This window comes from Colletotrichum paranaense (assembly GCF_030867605.1).
Source record: "Colletotrichum paranaense strain IMI 384185 chromosome Unknown Scaffold_6.1, whole genome shotgun sequence".
NCBI lineage: Eukaryota > Fungi > Ascomycota > Sordariomycetes > Glomerellales > Glomerellaceae > Colletotrichum > Colletotrichum paranaense.
In genome coordinates, this window is record NW_026848964.1 from 762,680 (window position 1) to 789,100 (window position 26,421).

General features: G+C 53.9%; 8 protein-coding genes across 8 annotated transcripts; 4 read left to right on the forward strand and 4 right to left on the reverse strand.

The window, feature by feature from the left end:
• Positions 1-331: 331 nt before the first annotated feature.
• On the forward strand, positions 332-1,309 carry CPAR01_07873 (metalloprotease MEP1; the record flags this gene model as incomplete). Its single annotated transcript, XM_060492142.1, has 3 exons — positions 332-556; positions 610-1,169; positions 1,234-1,309. The coding sequence occupies 3 exons, from the start codon at positions 332-334 to the stop codon at positions 1,307-1,309; spliced, it is 861 nt and encodes a 286-aa protein (XP_060348512.1).
• Positions 1,310-2,445: 1,136 nt separating this feature from the next.
• CPAR01_07874 (uncharacterized protein) lies at positions 2,446-5,235 on the forward strand (the record flags this gene model as incomplete). The annotated part of the gene is made up of 3 exons (XM_060492143.1): positions 2,446-2,502; positions 2,573-2,958; positions 3,069-5,235. The coding sequence occupies 3 exons, from the start codon at positions 2,446-2,448 to the stop codon at positions 5,233-5,235; spliced, it is 2,610 nt and encodes an 869-aa protein (XP_060348513.1).
• Positions 5,236-6,522: 1,287 nt separating this feature from the next.
• Positions 6,523-8,834, forward strand: CPAR01_07875 (uncharacterized protein; the record flags this gene model as incomplete). The annotated part of the gene is made up of 3 exons (XM_060492144.1): positions 6,523-6,640; positions 6,737-7,085; positions 8,423-8,834. The coding sequence occupies 3 exons, from the start codon at positions 6,523-6,525 to the stop codon at positions 8,832-8,834; spliced, it is 879 nt and encodes a 292-aa protein (XP_060348514.1).
• Positions 8,835-14,112: 5,278 nt separating this feature from the next.
• On the reverse strand, positions 14,113-14,771 carry CPAR01_07876 (uncharacterized protein; the record flags this gene model as incomplete). Its single annotated transcript, XM_060492145.1, has 2 exons — positions 14,113-14,520; positions 14,751-14,771. The coding sequence occupies 2 exons, from the start codon at positions 14,769-14,771 to the stop codon at positions 14,113-14,115; spliced, it is 429 nt and encodes a 142-aa protein (XP_060348515.1).
• Positions 14,772-15,930: 1,159 nt separating this feature from the next.
• CPAR01_07877 (uncharacterized protein) lies at positions 15,931-16,674 on the reverse strand (the record flags this gene model as incomplete). The annotated part of the gene is made up of 1 exon (XM_060492146.1): positions 15,931-16,674. A coding segment is annotated over one exon (744 nt), but the record flags the coding sequence as incomplete, so codon positions are not given.
• Positions 16,675-18,086: 1,412 nt separating this feature from the next.
• Positions 18,087-18,419, reverse strand: CPAR01_07878 (uncharacterized protein; the record flags this gene model as incomplete). Its single annotated transcript, XM_060492147.1, has 1 exon — positions 18,087-18,419. A coding segment is annotated over one exon (333 nt), but the record flags the coding sequence as incomplete, so codon positions are not given.
• Positions 18,420-21,939: 3,520 nt separating this feature from the next.
• CPAR01_07879 (uncharacterized protein) lies at positions 21,940-22,986 on the forward strand (the record flags this gene model as incomplete). The annotated part of the gene is made up of 1 exon (XM_060492148.1): positions 21,940-22,986. The coding sequence occupies one exon, from the start codon at positions 21,940-21,942 to the stop codon at positions 22,984-22,986; it is 1,047 nt and encodes a 348-aa protein (XP_060348518.1).
• Positions 22,987-23,663: 677 nt separating this feature from the next.
• On the reverse strand, positions 23,664-23,809 carry CPAR01_07880 (uncharacterized protein; the record flags this gene model as incomplete). Its single annotated transcript, XM_060492149.1, has 2 exons — positions 23,664-23,702; positions 23,747-23,809. 2 exons carry the CDS (start codon positions 23,807-23,809, stop codon positions 23,664-23,666), a joined length of 102 nt encoding a protein of 33 aa, XP_060348519.1.
• Between the last annotated feature and the right edge of the window lie 2,612 nt (positions 23,810-26,421).

The following is a 26,421-nucleotide window of genomic DNA, read 5'->3' on the forward strand; positions in this document are numbered from 1 at the left end:
GACTCGGGCGACGTTGCTCATTTCGGCAGTTCACTGGAGATCCTTGCTGTCCTGGGGATCCGAACGTTGCCCTGGCGGTGGAGTGGTCGACCTTTCTCGCGATTTAAGCTTGTCCGCCAAGCTTCCAAGGCCTCGTGTTCACGATGGACTCCTCCAGTGTTGGACGTCTTGCCTTGGCCCGTTGCCGTCATTTCCCTCTTTTCTGGGAATATTCTATGTATAAGTAGATGAGGTAGGTAGCGATGACGGGTCTGGGGAATCGTGGAGATCTTCTTAGGGTACCGCTCCTCTGCACGAACCGCACCGCCAATTTCCACCGACTTTCGATACGATGATGTCGCGTGCCGCCGCAGCGCTGCTGCTTTCCTTTGGAATATCGTCGGTTCTCGGGTCGCTCCGATGCTTCAATGATGACTTGGCCGCTATTGAGACGCCGACCATCGCGCTTCCGGCCTACGTCAAGCGTCAAGAGTCCAAGCCGGTCGACGTGTACTTTCACGTCACCAGCACCGTGGCCAACAAGGATAGAATCACCGACGCAGTCGTCGATGCCCAGGTAAGACCTACTGACGCTCTCACCAAAAGCCAGTACTGACCGAATCCCACAAGTTCGAGGTCCTGCACTCAACGTACCTCAAGCACGGCTTCGAGCTGAATCTCGTCAACGTTTCGCGCATCGTAGATGACGTCCTCGGCAAGGGCTTCTACGAGGAATCCGGCATCGGCATCCCCGACTTTGAAGGCTACGTCGCCTGGCGCACCGCCACACGCCGCGGGGGCTACGATGCGCTCAACGTCTACTTCTTCTCGGATCTGGGTGTCAGCCTTGGCGGACAGTGCGCGCTCGCGGGTGTCGTGCAGGAGGGCAGCCAACAATTCTATACCGATGGATGCTGGGTCAACGGCGACTCCATGCCTGGCATGACGCCCCGCAGCGGCAACGACACGACACCGCGGAAGGGGCATGTTGCTATCCATGAGGTCGGGCACTGGTTTGGGCTGCTCCATACGTTCCATGGGCGTTTCTGTGAAGGGATCAACGATCAGGTTGCCGATACGCCTGCGCAAGCTGGTGGGAGCTCGGGGTGCCCTGTTGGAAGGGACTCTTGCCCTGATTCGCCTGGTTTGGATCCCATTCACAACTTCATGGATTACTCGGATGACACTTGGTGAGTGAATATGCAGTGATCGAAGCTCTCCCATTGGAGTCGAAGATACTGACCGTTAATCTAGCACGACTGAGTTCACTCCTGGACAGGAAGAGCGTATGCACCAGCAGTTTGATGTGTATAGAAGATGGCAGGGTTAAACTTTGGTGGTATGATGGCGGGATGCTGCTATTTTTCTACCAGTGTTCGGGTTTCTCCATCACTAGCTTCATGCTCCGTCCCGAGAATAATGAAGTCATGAGTATTAATGCGTTAAGCACCTCAAGTGACCGGGTTCGATGCTTGGACTGTACAACTCTCCCTATCTCTCAAAGTCTGCAACGCCGTCTTCAGGGCTATCATTAAATGTCCCGGTGTAATTAAAGTGCCATATTGCCGCGGGCAAAGATTACAGAACGTTTTGAGAGAATATCTTCATCGAACTTCGGTAAGAAAATGCATTGCCAAGGATCTTCTCCGCGACTCTAGGCAGAGAAAGGAGGACGGGATGGGGCTTATTCGGGCCCGAAAGCATCGTCGGCCTCGCCGGGTCGGCGTGACCACCATTCTGACGGACACCCAAGGCAGCTCAGGCGTGAAGAGAATCCTTCCAGGTTCTGAGGCTGGCAAGTGTAATAAGTAATCCGAAACTTATGCGCAGTGCTTGTAGACTTGCAGGTTTATAAGTACTAAGGATGCGCCCGCGACCTTCGGTTCAGCCGTGTTGCGACACAACGATAGCAGCAGCCAGGGGGCGAGGAATGCTTCTGGGTTGCAATATGAGGGCTGCTCTCGTAACTTCAGCAGGTCAGAATGCCGGCTTGCGGCGTCCGTCACACCGAAGACTCTTGGCCGTGTACACAAAGTGAGTATGCAGCGAGAGTCCGATGCGCCACTTCTAGCCTTACGTCGCCCTATGTGGCGCCTGCAACAGAGATAATTGGCTGTGTAGTTCGAGGCATCCGATTGCCTTTCCAAAGATCCTTTCGTTTCTGCCTTGGGATTATGGAATATTTCACGACTGACATTTGAGTCATTCACCTTGCATGCGAGGTATTTCAATGCGGGCTGCATGGTTTTCGGCTCTGCATTTCCCGGGACGACTCTCCCTCTTAGGGCGTTCAGGCAGAGTCGAAGGCATACTTTTCCAGAGTCGCACGATTAAAGAGGCCTATGATGTTTCTGATCGATATACTCAGCGTAAATCCTTCCTGGAAATGGATTCTTGATTCTTTTGCTCGTAGTGACAGGGTCACCAAGCCAACTTGCGTCTGCCAGTCTCTCCTGCAACGTGAACATGGATCCGCTGTCTATCACAGCTTCGATCATCACCCTGATCGAGGCATCGGGTATCGTGAGTTAATTTTAAGTCTAAAGTCTAATTTCAAAATGTAGGCTAACGAGGTGTATTTCGAACATCGCAGCTCACAAAGTCCTTGCATGGCTTCATTCATGGTCTGAAGACGGTGGATGCCAGGGTCACTAGGCTCTGTGAGGAGCTCAAGAACCTGACGAATCTGCTGGAAGCAGTGGAAGGAGCCTTGAAAGATTGCCGATCCTACGACCTTGCAAAGGTTGAAGAAGACCTGCTGCAACAAAGCGATATCGCGCTTGCAGACTGCCAGACTACCCTGAATGACTTGAAGATGCTCATCGAGAAGATCAAGAAGGCGGCAGGCTCTCGAGCTCTTGGATGGAAGATCAAAGCCATGTTCGACCTCTCAGTCCATGGCAATGAATTAGTGGCATTCCAAGAGAAGATTCACAAGTCTAATGGGGCTTTGCAGACGATATTTCACACCATCACTGTGTCAGTATTTCCGTCAATCTGTTGATTTATACCCCCCCCCCCCCTTCGCCCCCAAACCTAGTCAGAGTCGCCTTGTGCTGAAGCCGGTCAGCTAATCCATCAAGTCATAGATCGCTTTCTCTCAAAAGCAAAATGTCCCACACTCTGATCATGGACGAACTATTCAGATTGAGGCAGTCTATCGACCGAGCTCATGAAATATCGGCGAAGCCATCCGAAGTGTTTACGCACAGCTTCAGTCGCCTATCTGACGCAAGACTTTCTAGAAACCTGAAAGCTCTGGCGAAAGCGGCCGATGGCTTTTACTCTACTGCAAGCTCATCTGCCGGCACATCCCGGGGAGACCGCAGCGAAAGAACCTGGAAACCCTCGTCATCCGCCGGTTTCAGTGGGCCAGGTCATCTTTCATCGTTCCAGCGAGAAAGAATAGAGCGATTCATCGTCGACGGTCGAACTCGAAACGGATCCATGACTCCACAGTTGCTTCCGCAAGTAAATACTTCGTTCCACAACCCGTCACCTCCAGAAACTTGTTTTTCGCCAGTCAAAAGCAATCCTCCAGCTCCAGATGACGGGGATGAACTAAAAAGTCTGGAAGTTGCTGCTAGTGGAGACGACAAACCAGAAGAAGAAGATGAAGATGATGATGATGATGATGACGAAGCTGCGTTCAGTAGGGAATACATTCTCTGCATTCGCCAGATTGCGATTGAGAGCATCAAGGCTCGAGACTTCACCAAAGCTGGTGACCTGTTGGAGAAAGCTCTCGCACGATGCGAGAAAGCTACCGCAGACAAGGAGGAGTACTGCCAGAGTAGCTACATCTCGATGCGCAGCCTCAAGGTCCAGCTTGCCATTTGTTACTTCTTCCAGGGCAACTGGAAGTTGGCTGAACCTGTCGTTATGGACTTGGCCTCTTCCAAGTCCAGCAGGGATAGTGTGGTGTGCAACTTATTGCATGCTCTGGCACTTGCGTACTTGTCTGAGTATTCCTTTGACATAGCTCTTGACACCTGCAAGCAAGCACTCAGGGGACACGCACGATTATCCAAGCTACGCAAGACCGATGTTATCATGCAAGACTTGAACAATAGTTTAGGGTTGTTGGCTACGACGTACGACATGACTAGCGACTACCTCAGCGCAGAAGTCTTTCGACGCAGGCTATCACCGGGATTCGAGTACCGGCATCCGGCCAATGTTGCGGATTTCCTTCAAAATCACTCTGACTTTCTCACTGCGGCTCTGGGCCCGTATACCCTCGATCCAGCCTGTGTGGTTCTACCAGACTCTCCGATAGGACAGCCCAGTGAGCAGGATGCCACCACGAGCTCACCATCTGAACAGGAGGTGTCACAAGTCCGATGGGATGGCTGGGGAACCATCAACCATCTGCCCTCGAATCTACGACTCAACATGGCAAATCACCGTCGGCTCGAAGTTGATACGAGCAAAATAGTAGTCGCACGTTCGAGATCGTGCACCATCGAAGGCCACACAGTCGATGAGAGTTCGCCGACGGAAACAATCCCGACAAGCCCTGCGACAACAGCGTCTTCACCTAATACCACACCTGAGAGTTCTCCTGTGTATGGTCGAATCGCTCGTTCATTCAGTGCCATGGGGTTGAACAGGTCAATAGCTAGGCCAGAGCGTGGTCTTGGCGCCGTTTCCGAGCTATCACTGCCATGCGATTCTCGCCGACAAAGCACCCGAGATACCAGACTGCCTCTGCATTTGAACCGAGAGACCTGGAGTGCAACCGAACTGGAACGCCCTGCAATGCTTCCAGCGGCAAGGCATATAGAAAGGTGGGCATGGATAAGAAATTGGCGGATGCCTCAATCCGACGGTGTGCTCGAGGAGAGACGCCGGCCTACCAAGCTCCAAAGACGATCTGCGACTCGAGTCCCAGGGCGAAGTGTGACTGTTGGCGAGTGGTTCACTCCCGCAAAATGGTTCCGTACTGGTCGAACCGTTTTGAGACAGGCAAGTTCTTATCATCGCGTTGTAGTAGCTGCGGAACCCCAGCGTATGCCTGCCGGACCAGGATTCCCAGAACTCAACGGCAATGCTGTATCGGAGCTGGGAATTACTAGTCCTACTCCGGAGCTCGAACAGCATCAGTCGTCGCCAATCTCAGCTACACCTCAACAGGTACATTTCTACGTACCACACTCTCGAGACAGATCAAACGCAACGGCACTTATGGAAGTCCGTGAGCTGGATGCAACCCCGGCGATCTCATGCGTGTCGAACAATGCTACCCAGATATAGGCACAATACGCCTTGGAAAGCTCGAGCTCAAATTCAATATTGGAAGGATAATGAGGTCTCCTTGGAAGCTTCACATAGATCAGCCACCATCCAGACGATGCAGGGCATCAAACCAAAGTAGGGGCTTGACTATGAGCTTAAAGTCATGGTTATTTCAACAGTCAAATACTTAGCCGGGGGTTTTCTGTAGAGAAACCACCCCGGTTTTTCATAATGCTCAAGTAATAATTTCTCGCATGAGGTGATAGGCACGTACTTCATTCCCAGCGGTGCCGCATCGTGATCTTGAACGACCATCACGGCCCGGAGAACGCCGGGACCCACCAGGCCGTTGCAGCCCGGTTCGCTGTCTCCACTCTCATCGGAGATGGCCCCATAGAGCGGCGGGATGACGTCGCAACCCGCAATCTCGATCTGGGCCTGTCTCTTCCCATTATCTTTATTTCTTTTCGCCCACTTGCATACCACGTCCCATCCCACCATCTCTCTCCCGCTGGTCTCTCTCCCCACGTGCTCCATCACGAAACCAACCAACTCGAAGGCTGTGAGAAGATGACTCTAGCTCGGCCAGAGAGGCATTTTCCCTCCACTCATTCCCCAAGGCGTAATCTGAAACCCAAAGCCAACAAGAGAGCAGCTCGCTTGCGCTGAGTGGTCAAAGCTAGCCAGGAGGACTCCCCCCCCCCCCCCCCCCCCCCCCCCCCCCTCCCCCCCCCCCTCCCTTTGCCTCCCCCCCCCCGTTTGTCTTTTTTTTTTCTCCCCCCCCCCCCCCCCCCACCCGGGCCCCCCCCCCCCCCCCCCCGCGTGGCGCATCTTTCACACCACTCTTGATGTGGCTGCCAACTTCCAGGATTTGGTCATTGCGCTTGATGATGCCGCTGCGCAGGGGTCCTCGACGGGGGTCCTCCCCGGCTGCCTGACAGCACCTCGAAGCACGGCAGCCTATGGCATCGCGCCTCGACGCCTCCATCACGGACCCGTATGACGTATCCATGGGCATCTTCAGCCACACGTACGCACATGCGTAGTAAAGTAGGAGAAGGGATGAGCGAGTGACGACTCTGATGATGAAAGTGTGTGCGAGAAAGCTGCTGGTGGTGCTGGTGCTTGGGCTCGGCTGGGCCTTTTGGATGGACGTATATCAGGCTGATGGTCCACGTCGTGTTTCCCGTCCGTTTATGGTGTTCATCTCGTTGATCTTATTGCATACTTGATTGTACTTTCCATCATCATACAAACAGCCAATATTACCACATCTCTTAGTACTCTTTATCAGAATCCTTCATAATGGCAGAGTGGGCAAAACAAACATACAACACCCAGTACGAGAAGTGGGTTCCATGGCTCGAGGACGTCTACCTGAGATGGTTCACCAAGGACAACAAGGCCAGCTACGCGACTAAGGGTAAGCCACCAACGCCTTCACGAACCTCTCCCATCACACTAGTACCTGGGCTAGTGAGTAGCCGTTAAGAATCCGTGCTAACGTGTTCGTGTTCAGATACCCTCGACAAGAGCAAGGTCACTGGCGTCGAGCAAGTCGACACTCTCCAAGACGGCGTGCACAACCTCGCTGCCGGCCAGGTCGGCCAGGGCGGTCTCCTCCAGCCCGTTGGCGATATGGTCTCCAAGGAGGGTGTCAACCGCGCCGAGCGCCAAGGCAAGGATGACGAGGGCGGCTACGTGCCCACCGCTGTCCCCGGCTCGGGTGCGCTGAACCAGGCGGGCAGCGGTGTGGCCGAGGGCAGCAAGACCGTTGCTGGCAAGACCACTGAGGGCGTCAAGGGCGCTGGCGGCTTCGTCGGTGGCCTGTTTGGCGGCGGTGCTGGCAAGACCAAGCCTGAGCAGAAGTAAATACCGCATCAACAACAAACATCGACTCTGCGAGGCCGGAAGAGCTTGCACCTTGTTGGCAGCCTCTATACTTGCACTTGAACGGGGGAACGCAGCGTTTTGATGCTGTCCTTGGATTACTGGCGTTAGATTGCAACGGAATTTTGTCGATTAGCTCTGACCACAATACCCACATACGGTCTTTGAATTGAAACTCATCATAATTACAATGCCTTGTCTTGATACCTATGACATATCAAGCATAGCCCATTTTAAGCAAACATTATTCCCGCTTCTGGATGCGGCATTGACGAAGCAGCTATTGGTTGGCTTAATCTCATAAATAAATTGGTAGAGACCGTTTTTGCTCCTCTGCATGTCTGGTTGGCGGGATTGAATGTTGGTTCATGACCGTTTGTTAGTCTTCCAAGGTTGTAACAAACAGTCTCATATCTCTAGAGTCTTCTCATTTTAAATTTCCACCATCGACCTGGTTCCTTCTTCCTTCTTCCTTCTTCCTTCACTAAGTCTTCCGTTTTCGATTCGCTCCCTCCCGAGACGAGTGATCAGGTCCATCAGCCCGGTCATACTGGCGCTCGCTCAATCGCAAGCCCAATCACCCTGGCTAGAAAGCTCAAGAGTAAAACATCCTACGTTCGATCTGATATCAAAGCCAGAATGTCTTCAAGTGCGGCCGTTCCCAAGCTACATGTTTTCACCAACAGCGATTCCTCAGAGACCCTCGTGGCGCCCGACGAGATATGTCGCGCTTCCGTCGAAGACCTATTGGGCGACGTATCTCACCATCACAATCACAACTTACACAGGCAATCCCTTGTTGGCCGATCAAGTCTGGGTTTACTGGGCAGGCTTCCAAAAGAGATCTGAGAGATCGTATATCAAGAACTATGGCGTATGTCTGGCTTTGGTCTGCACATCATCTTGACTGAAGCCGGCTTCGGGCATTCCAGGTGCTTACTTGAAAGACTCGAGTCTACCATCGTTGAGGGAGATGACGCCTGGGAATTTACTTGGATGGGCTCTGATTCTGATGCCAGAGGGTCAGTATCGCTTTGGTACAAGCGAGAGATGTCAGCGTGGTGTGATCACTGGAAATGTCAAGAGGCGAGGGATGAAAGAGAGATATGGCGACATATTGCGCGGCGCCGAATAGGTCACGGAGTCTCGGTCGGCGCTTCTTCGCCGTATCTGCCCATGATGCTGACCTGTAAGACATTGTAAGTTGAACTTCCCACTTGAGAGTATGGAGAGGGCTTCCCAAACCCCCACACATTATTACAGTCACTTACATAAAAGCATATAGATATGCCGAATGTTGCTCATCAATCTACAGGTCTACCGAATTCACCATCACCGACATCAACCTAGCACGGAACCTCTTCGGCGTCCGATGGAAGACGTCCATCAGTCACCCACTCCGGCGCATCAACCTCTCTTTCAGGCGCCAGGCAGACCAAGGGAGCACGTTCGAGCAGTGGGTAGAATCATGGAGCGCGATCCTGAGGCTCCTCGACACTCCACAGATGATGACTGTCAATCTCTGGCTGGACAGTGACATCTACTACGAACGATACTGGTTATCCGTGACCGGCAACGTCTTCCGGCGGGTCTCGGAAGCGCTGGCCCACAAAGTCGCCGTCAGCCTTCCGCTGGACGGGCATGGCGACCGCATTGCGGGGGCCGCGTGGCTGACGGGCCTAGACGAGGTGCCGTGGCGGCCTCTAAAACTGGTGTGCGCTCGCTGAGGCGCGAGGGAGGCGAAGTTGTTAATCCTGATGTGAGACGGGCGCGGGTTTGACTTTGCGGGGGAGGATAGACGGGTCCGGAACTTTTGGGTTTCTCCTACCCGACCTTACGTGAGAGGAGGGAAACATGTGAGATTGGCCCGACGGGATGGGTGCCTTTTGAAGTGGTGATGGGACGACGCATGGGCTGTGATAGCCTTGGGGGGGCTGAGAATCGGTCTAGATTTGTGTACCCCGGGAGATGGACGGCGGGATAGCCAATGAATTCATCTCGTGTATCTGGGAGATCTGCTCTGCCGGCATGCGTTGGACGTCGATGGTCCCCGTCGTGAAACTGCGAGACGCCTCATGGGCTGAAGTGCTGTGGCCTAAGAGCTTGCGAGAAGCTTGCTAGGGAGTGCCGCGGAGGGGATCCCAGGTATCCATCATCACACCCTATCCGGCGGAAGCGAAGGAACACTTTTTCGCGTTGGCGAAGTGAGCGAAAGGCACGGCGGGGAACTCTAAAGTCGGTGAATCGTCCTGTCAACGCCCAGAGGTTCGATTGACGTGCGCGTAAGCTCTGGACATCACCCGTACTTAGTGAAGTGTAGTCTACATGTAGTGTTGTGTAGTATCTGTAACGAAAGAACCCTTCAGGTACTGCGAATGTAGCCCGGTGCGTCTTCGGCGAATTCACATAGGCAACTTCGGTATTCATTGTCAATTGGTTGGAGGCAGTAGTCTCGGAGCTTACGCCGCCTCATCTTTCGGTCGAGTAAGAGAGCTTGATGGTGATGTTGCAACGATGCGGGGTACAGGTAGCTTCCGGTCAGCGACAAGATTGCAGAGAAGACTTCGTCGTTGTCAGCCTCTCAGGATCTTGGCGTGAGCTTGTCAACACGTTATGGGACGGTGTTTCTCGTTCGTTTGCATAGCTGATCCGTCACTGCCTCGTTTCGACACGGCAACGGAAGCGGACGGAATGTTGTAGTTCAGTATCCGTACAACAGTACGCGGAGTTCACATTATCACCGGATAGCGCGGATCATAATCGTTGTCTATCAAACTCAATGCTGAAAGTAATAGGCCAGGGGTTCGGGGAGCATTTCCTCCGAAAGCGATAGAAAAAAGCTTGGGATATTGAAAACATCGTGAGGGTCCGAACATCATTGATTGAAGATGATCCACCGGACAAAGTGGGATGGGGAGGGGTCCCGGCCGGTGCAATTCATATCCTGCCCCAAGTCTCCGGAGCTCGCGACATGTGTTCGACGCCCGCCGAGAGACTGGGTGCCCGGCCGATATGGGCCGCCATGATACGGCTCTTTGATGAGAGTTGACAATCACGACGAGTTAGCCTGTCAGCTGCATTCATCGAACCATTTCTTCGCACTTCCCGGTTCTTCCCCGTTCCAAGAACCGGCATTAACGCATTCGGTTCTTCGGAAGAGAACCGTTTTGGAGACATCTGATGATCTCGGATAGAATGCCAAAGACTCTCTCACAAGCTCGCAATTGCCTCTCTTCTACTCAGTACAGGGGAGAGAGAGCTTTCGGTTCACGGCCGAGAGTGGGAAAACGGGGTTCCATGCGATAGACAAGGCAGCACCAGCGCAGGCGGGACCCCCCGGGGGCTAGTTTCGCGAAAACTTCCATCAGGGACGGCCGAAGTGGGCACGACAGGCTCGACAAGATCGGAATCCAGATGGCTGATCGGTGTTCTGACAGCAACTTGCCTGGTCTGACAGACGCAAAAGCGACAGGAGGCTCTGCTTGGGTCTTCTTCTAGCGCCTATATCGCTCTCATACCCGGAGCCGGGGGCGTTGCTTAGACGCTGCATTTCGAGCTAGTATAGTATAGAAACCCCTCGAAAGTGGGAATTCTGCCTTGGGTCAGAGCTTCTACGCATATCTGCCGACTTTTCTAGAGAGCTATGGACATCAGGTTTTCAATGATCCGGACGACAGAGGAAAGAACCGGCCTAGCTCAACACGGCGAGGGGTGATGTTTCGGGACGGCGTGAGCCAGAACTAGACATGCAAGCCATTGGAATTTCCCAAGTTGGGCGCAAACGCTGTGAGAAACTCGCCAGACCCAAGATTCTGTGCCTTTCTTGGCGAGTGTACAAGGAACTTTGGTGCAGACCCCATCCTTCTGGTGGGGGTCGCAAAAGCGAAGCTATTCACAGTCTTGGAGTATTTCGACAGAATGTAACCTCACCCTGACCACTAGCCTTCGCACCAGCACCAGCACTTGCCACCTCACCGAACCCATAGCAAACCTGTCCACCAGGGCGTCGATGGTACCTCGCCATTAAGCTACCTGCAATCAGATAGGGCCGCCGAGGATCGAGACCGCGTGGAGGCTTGAGGCTTGTCTTGAAAGGTCCCGAAAGCAAGATTCTTGCTGCATGGCCATGACTACGCCGCGGCGACTTCCTGTCATTCTCTCACACATTGTGACTCGAGAGGGATCTCATCTACATCTCGCAACATCGGACGATATTGGCCTTATGCTTCTAACCTTTTTCTTCCTTGTTGGGCTTGCTGCATGTAAGCCTACCCTGTCGGCCGTTGGCTCCCACATGAGCTACGTTGCCCCGCGGCGTGGGCCCTCTGCCCGCCGGAGAGTATGGACGAAAGTTGGATATAGCTGCCGTATCCGGATGTACCGTCCAAAGCGAGGAAAGAAGCGGGCGTGTTCCACGATGCCCCGAAACCGCGTTGCCGGATATGGTACGAAGCAGAGGATGGGGGAGTTGCGCCCGCCACGTTCCCCATTTCAGCCACAGCCGACAGCATGTCGTTGGAGGAGTTAACAATTACACTAAAGATATGCCTCGCGCATGGGCAGCAAGGAGTATAAGCGGCGTGCGTTTGAGTCCCTTGAAGCTCATCCTCCTAGTCGGAGAATAAAGGCAAGCTCCGGGCTGGAACTTGGAAGTTGGAAGGGCTGGACCTCTATAGACCTTTGAGGGACCCTGCGACTCGCGAGAGGCATATCTGTATAATCAAGTTACACAGTCCGGAGGAACCAGGTGCATCGAAGCTACGGATTCTAGGAAAGCTGTGTTAATCCTGACGCTGGTACTGCACGGCCCAACGATGTTTCGCAGGGGTCTCAACGGCGCCAGTCAGCAATGCGTCAAACATGAGTGTTCTGTGCTCGACTCTGCATCAACCATGTTGCCCTCCGAGCGTTTGTCAGTTTCCCGCCCAAGACACAGGTGAGGCTGGCGCAAGAATGTGGCACAGAGGCTATTGCTTACGCCATCATCTGTCATGTGAGAGGAGAGGCACAGAGGGCAAGCGGCATGAAGCAAGATCCGCAGATTCGTGAGCATCCGTAGAGTCAAAGATTCCGCAACCGTGTACCGGCGCCGGGTTGTGCGGGGAGGGGCTGCTGCCGACAATCCACCAGCCTCCCCTCTCCGTCCGTGTAACGCAAAGGATCAGGGGAGCAGCGGAGGAACAGAGTTGTGGCAGGTAGCTTGCTGTCAAAGTCGATGTCTGGATCACTGGTGCGGAGGGCTAGCAAGTTGTGCGAGGCCGGGATCAGGAAAGATATTCGGTCTGGCATATAGCAAAGAGGGAGTGAGAGGTGAGGTCCTGGAATACTGGGGGTTGGTGTCATCGGAAGGGTATGGCACGACGCCAAATAATGTCTATCTCGGACTAAGCTCACGATGGCTACACTGTATCCGTGACAAACGTGGCAAGCCGAGTGCGGGGGAGCGGTATCCCTGGAGGCTTTGGAGATATCCGTACAAATAACTTGGTATTAGCAAACAAAGATGCGACGGACGAGCCCCTGTCGGTTGGCGCCGAAGGGAACGTTCACTATTCACTGCAACTGGGCTGGTCGGTGCTTCTCGAGATTCGCGCCGTTGTGACGATACTCTGCCCTTGCCCTGTTCCTATATCACGAGGCATCTATAGCCTGGTGGGAATTTGACGACAGTCGACACCGCATCATTCATCAAGGTCCACGTTGCGAATCTTGTTCTGCAGCACCCACGCGCACCGCCAGGGCCAGCGAAGCTGGAACCACTCTGCCAAACACCGACGATAGTGAGGTGCCATTGTAACCCCCTTGACGCTGTCATGACGTCCCGCCTGCTACCTTCTGCTTTTCTGTCAACGATGACACGGGCCAGGCCAACGGCAGCGAGGATGGAGAACAGGATGAACGCACCTCCCGTCGTCGCCTGGCTGTCAGCTCTTGTGTGAGATCAGCCTGCTGTCAACAGTGTCGCATTGTGAGGTAGACGATGAGCAGTCAAGGACCGGGAGGGCACGGCGCGATACGTGCCATCAACGGAGTGGACTCTGACCGCCGCCCTGTCAATCAACCGGTGCTGCTTTTCCCACCGCTTTTGAGGTCGATGACGGGTGATGTGACGGCCTGTACTGTAGGAGACAGAGTGAGAAGCCCCGGGGCCCGCCAAGGTCGCGCCTCCGGAGCTCTTGAGATGATCTGATTTGCGGCATGGCGCTCGCCTTGCATCATGTGAATGCAATGATGAGGTTAATTGTCTCTACGTTGGATCCTCCCAACACCCAAAGCCCTGGATCTAGAGCTTCTTCTCCTACAAAGTCTCAGCTTGACTTGCATAGCTGAGTTGTCTCTGCGCCGGCGATGGAAAATCCCGCTGCTTAGGCCAAAAGTTAGCTCAGCTCACCCAGGATGAGGGCTGCTGCTAATCGACGTCGCATTGGGGGCGGCACATTTAGAAGTCTCCCTGCGGTATTTGTTTGCTTGTGCTGGTTCTGCACCGCTCGGCCCTGTGCGAGTCTGGCCAAGATTGAAGACCTAATACCCGGGAGGAGGGGACGACAAGTATCTGTCGACTTAGACTTCAACTCCAAGGCTGCATCTTCTCAATGGGTTGGTCTTGGCACTTTCAAAAGTTCGAATGAACGAACGATAGTCGAGGCAGAGCTCTTGTTAAACATTGTATATGCTTGCCATGGAAGCCTTCTCCTGGCGATGCTTCCCTCTAAAACGACAACCTTCCCCTCCCCGTGAAGATCCTTGCGATGCGCCGCCCATGTCGTTCGGGCCCATGCTTTCTTGGCGTAGCTCTCGACAGAGTATCATTAAAGGAACTCCGTCGACGAGGATGGTGACGAGCGGACAAGCTTGAGCCATTGGGCCGCCTCTATTCGGTGATTGGGATTCCTTTCTTCGTCTGTCTGACAACTGTGTAAGGATGTTGCAACTACACCATTAGGGCAGAGCAACGATATTCTTTTTCAGGATTTCTGTCCCACGCTGAGACATGCGGCAGCCTCTTCAGCCCGCGGCCCTCGTGGCAGCATCTCCCAGGAGGACAAGCATGGGAGTGGGAGGAATGCAACGTCGGCGAGGGGGGATAGAGGTCTGACTATTGGATGCGGGCGGGCTTACACCGAGGCGGTGACTGCGTAGATTCAAAGTGCATAGTGGTGGCGGCATTGTTGAACAGGTTTGCGTACACCAAGACTCCCAAATCGTCTTCGCCTGGTATCTGCTCTCGGTATGCTTCGCACCCGAGATGAAATTCTCGGCGTTTTTATTTCTCAAATCAATGACATCGGGACTAAGAGGAGGTACGGTGACAATAAGCTTCATGTACGGAGTAGCGGCTTCAGGCAAGGCATATAATTTAGTAGACAACATGGGAGATTGCGATGAAATAAAACCGCGCTTCTCTTTGAACCACTGTCGGTTGTCGTTAGACCACTACGCTTCTCCGAGTCGGGCAGCTAGAAAGCGGACATGAAGGGGGGAAGACGAGGGGGAACAGTGGCTGTCTTGGACTCTTGGTATCGTCGAGCGTTGCTTAGCATCAACGAGAACGAACGAGAGTGGTCGCTTGATTAGCGTCGACGAACCCAACGTGCACAACATTGGCATAGCGTGGCATCCTATCGCATCTTGCCTTGCCTTACCTTTGCCTTGCCTTGAACCATCCTACACAAGCCAAGCCATCTGCATGGGCAGAGATTCTGTCCCTCCCCGGACCAGTAAGACACGTCCTCTAGGCAATGGAGGGATCGGGGTTGAACCAGATAGTTTAGCCTTCATTCCTCGTACTTGGGGAGCGGGTTGGAATGCTGCCGGGGGTCCGGGGGAGGAGGTGGTTATCGTGGCTTTCCCCAGAACGAGGGGGAGAGGTTCCGCATGCGTCGGCGACAGAGGCCAAGATAGAGAGTCAGAGTCATGTCTTGTTTCCGCATGACCCCTCTGCGATAATTGTATCTTCTGCTTTGGGACAGAGTGCCCTCGACGATGGAGTCTCTTCTCCTGCTTCAGGTAATCCGTCACAGGCTGGGTTCTGAAGGGTTACTTGTCTGATAATGCACACGGATAGGACTCTGCAGCTCAGCTCCTACATCCAATATTCAATATTCCACACCGCATCGAATGGGCTTGGTGTAGGTTCGCCGGGGCCGCATGGATCGCCGACGCAAAAGCAACCAGCCGCGCGCTATTCATCTTCCCCAGATTCTGGAGCTGGCAATTGTGGCCGTGCTTGCAGCAGAAGTGCGCCCATACCGGTGTCCTCTGGATTACCTACATCCCCCTCAGCTTTCAGGAATGGAAATCATAGTTCGGCCCCTCCCCGCCATCCCCGGGCAAGCCGGGGTCTCATAGCCGTCTGACCTGGTCGCAGCCGGGACCCGGGGCGTCTGTTGGCCGCACGCAGTACTACGTTCGGGTGCTATCCTGTGAGACTTGGCTTGCTATGTGTGCTACCACGCTGCAACATGCTGTTGGCTGTTGGCTGAGAGGAATGTCACGGGTGGGTGTGTTCGTGCTTCAGCCTGCTTGAACTGGTGATCAGTTACACTCGACTGATGGATGATTGTGGTTTGCAAAGTGAAATGGTCAAAAAGGGGCCACGACGATTGCTCCTGATGCGGGTGTGACGTTCGGGTGTCATTGAACCAGCAAACCCGTTGAGGCTGCAATGACTCTGAACAACTCATCGTATGTGACCTCATATGGCTCGAGGCCGTGGTAGACGGGAGATTTGTTGGTCGAATAAGATGAGCCTGGTTAATATGGGAGACGTATTATGACTAAGAAGCGAAGCAGAAAAGCCAAGTTTCTGCCCTTGTCTTGACCTCATGTCTGATCAAATCGCGTGTGCGGTTCGTTAGTCGTCGCACGGGGGAGTCCAATCAATGACCGTTTCGCAATTCCATTTTCTCGCAGTCCCGTCAATGCCGTCGGGACTGGAGGAGCTGTAGAGTAGTGAATATAGACAAAACGCATACGTAGCGGCGTATTTGTACCGCACTCTATTTCTCCTACGTCGGTCACAAGAATCAAGGTCCTACGTCTCTTCTCAAGGTCCGTAGGGAACGCGCCACTTGGCCAGCCGAGCCGCCCTGTCTGAGTCCTGAGCACTTGCAGTATGAATGTGAGCCGGTCCAAGAGCGACTGATATTGTTCGGAGGCCAAGAGGCTTGGGAGACGAAGGCTCGGAGCGCGGCCGGATCGTGGTACCTTGGCGGGTATGGGCGGGGTGGAGTCGACAGAGTCCGCTTCGGACGCGCAACACCACCTTCGGTTTTGGTTGCTTGAATATTGTGCAAGTTCGCCGCTGTATCCATAGCGGCCGTTGTTGAGCCTCAAGGTCTGCTTCCTGTTGGCTGGCCCGGGGCATGGCGCGCCTTGTCTTACATGATGGACTCTCACCGGAGGACCACACCCCCCCACACGAGCTTGCACGTTTTTCTCACCAGCATGGGATTGTGGGCCTGGAGAAGGAACGTCGAAGGCATGGAATCGTGAATGGAGACGGCGGCGGCGGTGGTGGTTGAGGCGGATCCGGAGTCGGGTGCTGTTTTGAGGTCCTATGCGGCCATGCCAGGCTTGAGCTGTGGAGTTTCCCTGCAAGTAAGGCAAGATAGTTGCATGTCAAGATGGGCCAATGGCTTTACGATGGCTTGAGAGTGCGTCTTAGATATCATGATGCTCAATCGACTTGGTGTTGTTTGTAGACAGTGCCTGCCTATGGTGAGATACGAAACCCAATAGCCGCATATTCGTACATAGGTTGGGTCTCTCCTATCGTGGAGCAAGGCCTACATGGAAGCAAACATGCCGTTTTGGGCCTTGGCAACCAGAGAACGGGAATTAGAAGCCGAGACTTGTGATTACGGTTCCGAGTTTCGTGATAACGACTTCTTGACTTGCATTGGCGCTGCATTACGGCCACATTATCTGGGCCCCCGAGCAGGGATCGTGTCACTTGCCTCTCCGCACATCGCAACGCAAACATCGGACGTGGCACTGGAAAGCAAATATGAGATTCTTCGCTTTGTTGCGTCGGTTCTCCAAGCATCAAATGTCATTCAGGATTCGGATGCCGGATCAAACGAGAACAGCACTCCTTGGCTAACGTTCCCTAATTTCGTTCTTCCCCATAGCGTCCGGAAAGGGCATACCGAGAGTGCGGGGGGAACACAAGGTCATTTCCATGTTCATCACGGTCGAGGGGGCCTTCTGCTCGAGATGATCTGAGGGAAAATGGTGCTTTGAACGCAGTGCTGTCATCTGTCACACTGTTGGCGAATGGACGGGGCGACATCACTCAAGCTCCCCGGCGGACGGGCGATTGCCGCATCTTACATCACCGCCGTCGCAACTCGCCCCTGACTTGCCCTGTTTGGCCAGCGCTGGATGTTGTCCTGAGCTTTTGCCGGCTGCTGGAAGTTGCTGCCCTTCACCGCAAGCCCTTTCGGCAGTGTGATGGAGGCTTTGGTTCTCTGACCGAGCAATATCGAGAACCTGGAGACGGCAAAAAGGGGGGTTTGCATAACGGCACGGAAGGGTCTCGTAGGGGTAATAGTGCGAAGATCACTCGAGAAAGCAAGGTAACAGAGCTCAGAGACCACTGAAGCTCACACCGATCCAATCTCGTGGGAAGGATTCAGCCCTCAAAAAACAGGGAAAAACATAAGGAATGAGCAAAGACTACGGGGTTGATTACTGCATGTAGGGGGTTGTTGTGGACAGACCAGGGGTACCAGAGTGGCAGAGAGTCACTGGACAAGGGGACGGACGGCAGCCGAAGCGAGGGAGATCATTAGTGACGAAGAGGAAAATAAGGAAATAAAAGAGGGCAGAAGAAAAGGCCCTGGAGATCATTACATACATACAGAGTACAGGACAGGGCCATCTCCGTACGTGCGTTGAAGATCAATAATGGGAAACCTGGAAAAACTCGGTGACACCAGGCACGCCGCACGACAGGACGGAGGACATTGCCATTGCTAGTAGACAGCGCGAAGGCGGCAGAGCATCAGTGCCCACTGGCAAGACTGGGCCGTCAATGTGCCCCGGAGAACTGGGATTGTGTGTCCTGGAACTGCCCCCGACTCCTGGCGGGCTATGGCGTTGGTTATCCCACTCTGGAGACTCGAGTTTGGTTCCTTGGATTTTCTGGAAGGGGCAACTTTTATTACATCAACGTCCATGGGAATGATTGGCCGGGCGAATGCTCCGCGACCTCGGGGGTCGATGTGAACCGTGAACCTGTTCCGGGCTGAATCCTGACGCGACGGGCTGGGATGAGAAGCGCGTTGGTGGGATTTCCTCGGTGGATTAGGAAGATCGATCGAGATTTGGGGGTGCGATTGTACAGAGAGGAGCGTAATTGTTCGCTGCCTTGATGTCTGGCCCTCTAGTTTCTACGCGGTACTGTAGTGTACGCATACTAAAGACGGCGCTTGAGGGGACCAATATTGGCGGGCACTAGAGCGGCAGACACAACTATTGTGTCGGATAGGGACTCCATAGCTTGAGCGTTTAAACTTGTAACTCGCAGTAGAGCCGAACAAGACGGCAGTCATGATGGTGACATATTCTCCCGGCATAGTGTAGTCCGGAAGCTTGGGCCAGGCGAGGGGTTTACGTGCAGCATAGCAGTACAACAGTAGTCACGGATGTGGATGTTCGATGAGTGGAGAGAGACGGGAAGAGACTGAGAGTGGGAGACGGTATCCAAGAGGCTTTGGTGATTCCCATTCCCATTGTCAAGCTGGTGGTGAGAGTACGCCAGCGAGCAACGACAGCACGACGACCGCAGCGCCGCAGACTGACAACCATTGTGGACACTGGAGGCCCGCGAGGGAAGGGTAAGAAAGTGGGCTATGGCGCCGTGGGAAAGGCAAGCTGAGAGAAGGACTCCATAGTAAGGATATCCATAGAATATCCAAGATAGACACAGGGTGAACGAAAGATGGCCAGGAGGGACAGACGGGTTCTCGTTGAACTTTGTGGATCTACCTACGAAAAAGTAGGGCCCGGCGATGACAAGAGCGACGAAAGGCCCTCTCTCTCCTCAAGAGGGGAGAAGGCTACGGCGGCAGCGAGCCAATAGAGGAGAGCGGCGCGAGCACACATCCAGAAGACAGAGTGGGAAACATGGGAGAAAGAGACACAGACAGAGAGTGAGAGAGACATGGGGGAGAGGGAGAGACACTAAGCAGCAAAAGAGCTGCCCCGGGCGCATGCAACGTTGGACCGGGGCCCTTGTCACCATTTTGTCACCCTGTCGAGTGTCGCCTTGTCACACTCGTCCTTGGCCTGTCCCTGTCCCAGTCTGTCCAAGTGTCGTCCTGGCCCCTGGTCCTGGCCTCTTTTGTGCTTGCGGGTGCGGTACGTGCTTGCTTGGGCTTTCTGTCTCGTCCCTCTTTCTTGTCAATGGGTTGTGTCACTGCGGTATCCGGATGGATATGTGTATCTCCAACAAGAAGAGTTGGTCATGATATCAGCGGTTGTGCTTGTTTGCTCTCTTTCAGTCACCGAAGCTATATTACGGTAGACATATACGCTGTGTGGAAGTTCATCCCGCATCGGCGACTTACCATTCAGTCGTCACCATGCGGTACCACCATGTTGGGCATTTGATTTTGATCTGGCAGTATTTAGTTCGTAAAGTTGGTAAATCCTGCAGCTGCTTGTTGCTTATTGCTTCGGCCGGCCCTTTGCATCGCATCGCATCGCATTCAAACCCCAGTTCTGTCCTGTCCTCAACTTCTTTGGACAAGAGTGCTAGTCCCATCTTGGAGTATCCGTATTCGACTCTGTGGTGTATTCCCGCACATCCGTACAAACCCCACGTTCTTGGGTTCGTCGTCCGAGTTCGACGCTTACCTAGTACATAGTTCTTCCTTGGGCACCACCACCATCACAACCATCGCCTCCTCCACCTCGGCGAACCGCACCCCTCACGAACGGGATCAATTGAGGTTAATTCTCTCAAGAGTGTGGTGGGTGTGAGAGTGAGTGAGTGAGTGTGTGTGTGTGTGTGTGTGTGAGTGGGCATACTATACTCTATCTCAGGTTTTCATCTCAGACCTGCAGCGTCGGTCTGCCTTATCTCGGCCGTGATCTCACACCCACAAGAAACAAAACAACAAACACCAACACCGACAACAACATCTGCGCGTTAGGATTCACTTCTCCCTCGCCTCGTTGTTGTTTATTGTTCTCTCGCGACTCTGCATCTTGGCGAAACGGCATCGTCCCTGCGACTCTTGATCTCCCTCCGGCCTCAGCCCTCCTTCAGCCCTCAGCTCCCACTATCGACGAAACGTGCCTCGTCTAGCATCATCCCTCTCTCTTCATCTCGCGCTTCAGCACGCTACCCGGACCCGAACTGCGGTGATCCCACGGATATCAATTCTTTTAGCGATACCAAGACAAGAAAAAAAAAAAAAGGGCACAGACGATCGTTGGCCGCCCTGTCGTATCGTTCCCTTGGGTTTTCCCAAATTCCCCTAGCTTTTCTAAGTACGGAACTGGCACGACTGGGATTGCCGACTCTTCCATCATCATCTGTGCTCCACAGAGGGTCTGGCTTTAAGCGCGACGACGGACGGCGGACGGCGGACACGAGCAAAATAGAAACCCGAGACCCTCTGGTTCGTTTATCAGCCTCTCTCACCGGGCCATTGTCATTGTTCCCCGTCGTTTCCATCCAGGTCGCAGATCGGGTGCGAGGACCCGAAGTGTGGTGAACAAGTTCCTTGTGTCTTGTTGTTCGTGTTTACCGCGTAGCAGCTCGACAGGCTCGATAAACGATCTGTCTTTGTACAGAGTCGGTGTCTAGTGACAGAGTTACTCGGTGTCTAGCCAAAAGTCTAAGTGAGAGACAGAAAAATAGAGGCGTTGTTCAAGACGCGAAGAAGGGGGGAAACATCACCATCATTCATCGTCACCGTGGTGCTGGATCCCTCTTCAGGCGTGGCTTGGCTCGCTCTCACTTTCTGAACCCACGACTTGCTGGAGGGGAGAGAAAAAAGGTACATTTACCTCGCAGGCTTCCGAGCAATTTTAGCACTTGTCGCTCTCGGCTTTCCCGACCCAGGGAACCTCCCACTCTCCCACCTTCTCTCCACCACTCATCCACCCACTCATTCTCACTCTCACTCTCACTCTCACACAGGCCTCACTCCTGTTTTCACACACCCCTCTCACCTCACTCTTCTTGCTCTCTCGCTCTCAGTCTCAACTCTCACACCTCACACCTCACTTCACCTCACACCCCCCTCCCCGGTCACTCACTCTCACTCCCACTCCCACTCTCTCTCACTCACAATCCCAGCCAAAGGGGACCCCTCCCAAAAGGCCACAAGGTGACGGAGCGCTAAAAGGCACCTCCCATCCGGCTGCCGCTGGCCCTGAGAGCTGAGCTGAAGCGCCCAAGAACTCCCCTCAGGTCTTCCCCCAAGTACCCAAATCTCAACATTTCGCCCCGTCGACCCGCGCGAAACTTAAGGTGCCTTACTCGCCCGCACGCCGCCTGGGAACCCGACCTATAATCTCCCTCCTTTGCCCAACTTCACGCTCTCGGATTATTTCTCTCCAAATCCCACGACAGCCTTTTTCTACCTCACAACCTCACCTTCCTCCTCTTCCTTCTGGTCCTACTCTTGTTCCTACTCCTACTTCTACACCCCATCCTCTACAGGTGTATAAGACTCCATCCCATCTTGACGATCTTGAAGGACCAGCAACACCACACAACCTCCACGAAAGACACCACCTATCCGAAGGAGGACGACGACAACATCGATAGCAGGATAGAGCCTGCCTCACAACCTCACATCAACCACAGTCATGCTGGACCCCTCAGCGAGCCGGCGGTATCAGCCGATGGACTCGTCCACAGTCTACTCCCACTCCCGCACACGCACGACGTCCTCAAATACATTCCCCATTCAGAGCCCGACGCCGATGCACCTCCAGCAGCAGAATGCCATGAACCCTCAGCAACATACCCGCCGCTCACCATCAGTAAACACCTTCAGCACCTCCTCGAGCATTCCTCCGCCCGCCGCCTACCGCACCTCGCCCACCACCGATCTTCGTCGCTCTACCTCCTCTCGCTCCGGCGGCGGCAGCCCCCAGCCGACGGGCTATGTCGCCCTTCTCCGCAAGCAAAAGGCCACCGTGTGGTGCGACCGCGCCCAATATGAGGACCCTCGCCTCTTGGCACAGCAGCGCGCCGCCAAGATGCGAGCTACCCTCGAGGTCATCGGCGGCCAGCGAACCGCCTCTGGCCTCTCCGCTCCGTCCGGCGGCAGAACGAGTACCGGCATCAGTGCTACTGGCAAGGTTGCCGCCAAGATCCGTCACCACGGGAAGCCCGCCGTAGTGGGCTACGCTCCGGGAGAGCACCACGTTGGCGTCGGCGGCGTTCCCATGCGGCTGAGTGCCACCGAGGTTGAGGGCGAGGACAGCGACGACGACGACGCGCGCTTGCATCACAGACGGACCGGTAGCAGCGGCCGCAGTAGCACTGCGAGCCGTCGTGGCCCGGGATACCGATCATCCGGCGGCGGACGCAGATGGAGCCCCGGAGATACGCCCGAGAGGAGTGGTAGCATGGTCGAGGACGTACCGGAGGACGCCACGCTGGGCGACAACGCGAGTGGTAGGGCCATGACGACGGGCTCAGGGAGCAGCGCTGAGCGGGCGGACAATGTCGGCGAGCTGGGCAATACTGCGGCGGCGAGATTGGCGAGCAACTCACTAATGCATTCGACCGTCACCCGCGAGAAGAGCGTCAAGGGCGCCGATGACCTACGCAGGAGGGGCAGCGTCGACGAGCGCACCACCACGCTCACCGGAGGCCGTCTTTACATCGCTAACCCCGATTTGTGAGAGGCCACGCTGCCCTCGCGGCCCCATACATACGTGTATGGATAAGTCGCCGACTTTCACAATACGTTACGAGCCCATCGGGATGGGCTTCATTCGCTTTACCATGACGTGAGGAAAACGATTCGACATCTCTCCGACTTTCCTGTTCCTTCCTCGTCATCGCCAATCTGTACGAATGTCTCTTTAGGCATACAAATACGGTCACTAAAGGGGGGGGGGGGGTGTTTGGTGATTTCTTTTACTGTCACAAACTTGCATCACTCGGCGTTTTACTTGGGGATTGTTTTTTATCATGCGTGGGATGATACCATACAGAGACCATCCCGAGATGACACAGTTCGGTTTACCGGATGTGCCGGGGAGAGAGATCGAAATTCGAGTCTCCTTGTCAAAGATTTTCCAACATTGTTTCCGCTCTACGATCGCTTCCTACGGGCCTCTCTACCTTTGTTCCTACCATTTCCTTGGCTCGGACTCTTTTTTTATTTTCCTAGGCCGCGACGCTCCTCACATGGACAGACCATATTGCGATCTGTTCCCTAATCTGTGGACAAGACATCAAAAGCGAGATGGGAGGGGGGACGGATGTCAGGCAGGACAAGGGGAAGACAAAACCAAAGACGAATTGGGTAGGGTAAAGGGGGCGGAGGATGATACCACGGTTGAGATTGAAGGCCCTAGTGGAAGCTGTTTGGAATTACGGGCAACGGGGAAGGCGAGAGAGAGAGAGAGAGAGAGAGAGAGAGAGAGAGAGAGAGAGAGAGAGAGAGAGAGAGGCTGAGACAAATAGAGAAGCTCGAAATGCTCGAATATGAAAAGCCATTCCTGGGCATCACGATTGAACAACCCTTTTTTACCCGTATTGAATTATGCCATCCTGTCAAGCTGTGTGTGTGTGACCAATGGTGCCCAGGAACGTCAATTTCGGGAGAATTGGTTACCGAAAGGTTGATTCAGCCCAGCCAGCCGACCTTCTGGGGGGATAGTCTGAGACATTGTCTTCAAAGCTACGTAGCTGTAGAGGGTCGTCTTGGCTCGTCACGGAGTAAAGGGAACACCTTTCAGCCGACCCAGTAATATGATATTACCGTAATGCTTCTTCAGCCGCACGCCGTTTTCATTTGCCACATTTTCTTGGGGGATTTTCCGATGGGGGATGGTTCAGGCTAACTTTCCAAGCATGGCAATCTGTAGAAAACTCTCTGTTGGACCAACCCATTCCCGCGTGGTTGAAATGGGAGACGCCAAACCCCATCCTGCAAGATCCGGGGTTGGGAGGAGGATGTTTGACTCGAGGGACATGTGGTGAGCCGCTTGCAGTGCTACCTTTTTACTTGGTCTATCCGTAATGAGCTACAGATACACTAAACTATCTAACTTACCGGCCAAACCTGTCATGTGTTCCAAAGATAGTACACTTTTATAGATCTAACCTCTTCCTTAGCTTTCCCCCCTCCCCTTCGGACTTGAGGCCGCCTCTCAGAGTCAATCTCTCTACTCCGTACGCTATCTCTTACCGTAGGTTCATAGGTCAGGTAGCACGGGATTGCCATTGCTACCATACTATAGGTACCATTTTGGACTATCGCAATGCGCAGGAACTACTGCGACACTGTCAGTTCGTTTTTGACACACATGCGACCTCGTGTTTCGAGGAGTTTCTGACGGTTGACTTGTCCCAACTTTCCGTATAGTTGGCGCCCCCCTTCATTCTTTGGGTTCGAACGGAGACCCCGTACCCCAAAACTTTGTTTCTCAGGGTCTTTTGGTCTGTGTCTTGTCGATGACATGCATATCCTGGCTCCCGTGGCTATCTTCTGTAAACAGTACCAAAGAGTGCCCAAAGCGACAGGTGGTGAGATACGAGAACTTCTCAAGGCAGACGATCGCCGACGTCGCCTTCGAGTGCCCAGCAACACCACCCAACATTGATCTTCAAGAGGTAAGTTACATAGCAAGGATGGGCAACAACGCCCAGCACTCGGGAAACGCGGCGCCGCAAAGTCAACCACTTGAGGAAGCTCAGCACCCACGGCACTATACGGAGTGACTGCGTACGGGATATGCCTCCTTCTGCAGGCCATCCCGTCCCTGGCATGAAGTCCTCGCTTCTGCATCTCGTGCGTCTGCTGATTGCTGGCTTCCTCTGTACCCTCTTTGTTTACCTGCATTTTTTGAGCGGGTATCGCTGAGAAAAAGAACCACCGCCACTTGCCGACAGGCAGGGATCCTTTTTCGCAGGCGGCAAACAATCATCATCATCAGGGTCCTAGTTGACAGAGGGACCTTACGCGCAGGGCGGGCGGCGTTGTCGATCACTTCGTGTTTTTGCCCACCAAAAAAAGACCCCTAGGTTTTTTCTTCCATTTCCACCTTTCCAACTTTCCTTGGTGAAGATTATCGCTCTTGTCCGTCGATTCCGTCTACCCCGATTAATAGTGATAGGCAGAGACAGGCACAGGGTCGCGGGGGGGACATCGGGGTGAATGGAGTAAACGTGATGGCAGGTGGGAAAGGATAGCCATAGAGTGGGAAAGGATAGCCAGAGGGTGGGAAAAAGAGAAATGGCATCATGATGTAACGTTCTGACTTGAGCCAAGACCGATTGACACCGAAAGGCGGGTCTCCCTTTGCTGGTAAGGTGTGGTTGGATGGTTTTGTCTTCTGTCTCCATTGAATATTTGGTGGCCCTTGTCAACGTCTGCCTCGGTGTAGTGCGATGGAGATGTCAGACCGAAGCTGCAGACCGAAATCTCACCGAGAATGAGGTAATACCGCACTGACCAACGCAGGTCTGTCAGATACCAGCCACATGAGGCCAGTGAGGATAGGCCGTCAGCCACAACGCGGCCTTTGTCGTTATCGTGCTGACATAAGCTCCCAGCTGAGCGAAACGCGTGCAGGTGGGGGCTGCGTTTAAGAGGTTTTGTTAGTGCGCAACTCGCGGGAGCATTGAAAGTAGAGTACTTGAACAATTGACCAAAGCAAAGGTGATGTCTCTGATATAGAATAATGCCTTGTGTAAATTGTTTTGGAGTCTCTTCTCAGATCAACTTCTATGTTCACTCGAAAGTGGAATCGAAATTACTGGGAGTGTTCTCTTCTACGGAGTAGTATGATAGTTGTTTAATTGATTCTAACAATACCTATAATTCACACCTGTCGTCCATTTAACAGAGTTTCCCCTTAACGCGTCGCCCAATACCCTGTCGCTCACCATTGGCAAGGCCCAATCTCCCCTTTCTGCACCAAGAAGGAGCCCTGCCACTAATTCAAATGGTAATGGTGCCTATCGGCCCAAAGACACGACCCCCCTCCCCCCGGCCTCCTCAACGCCAAATTTACGCGTCAGTCGCGTCCCGGCGGAACGTCCCAACCTTACCTGTCAACCTCCACTAACGGTCTTTTCCACTTTGCAAGACCGACGACCTGACC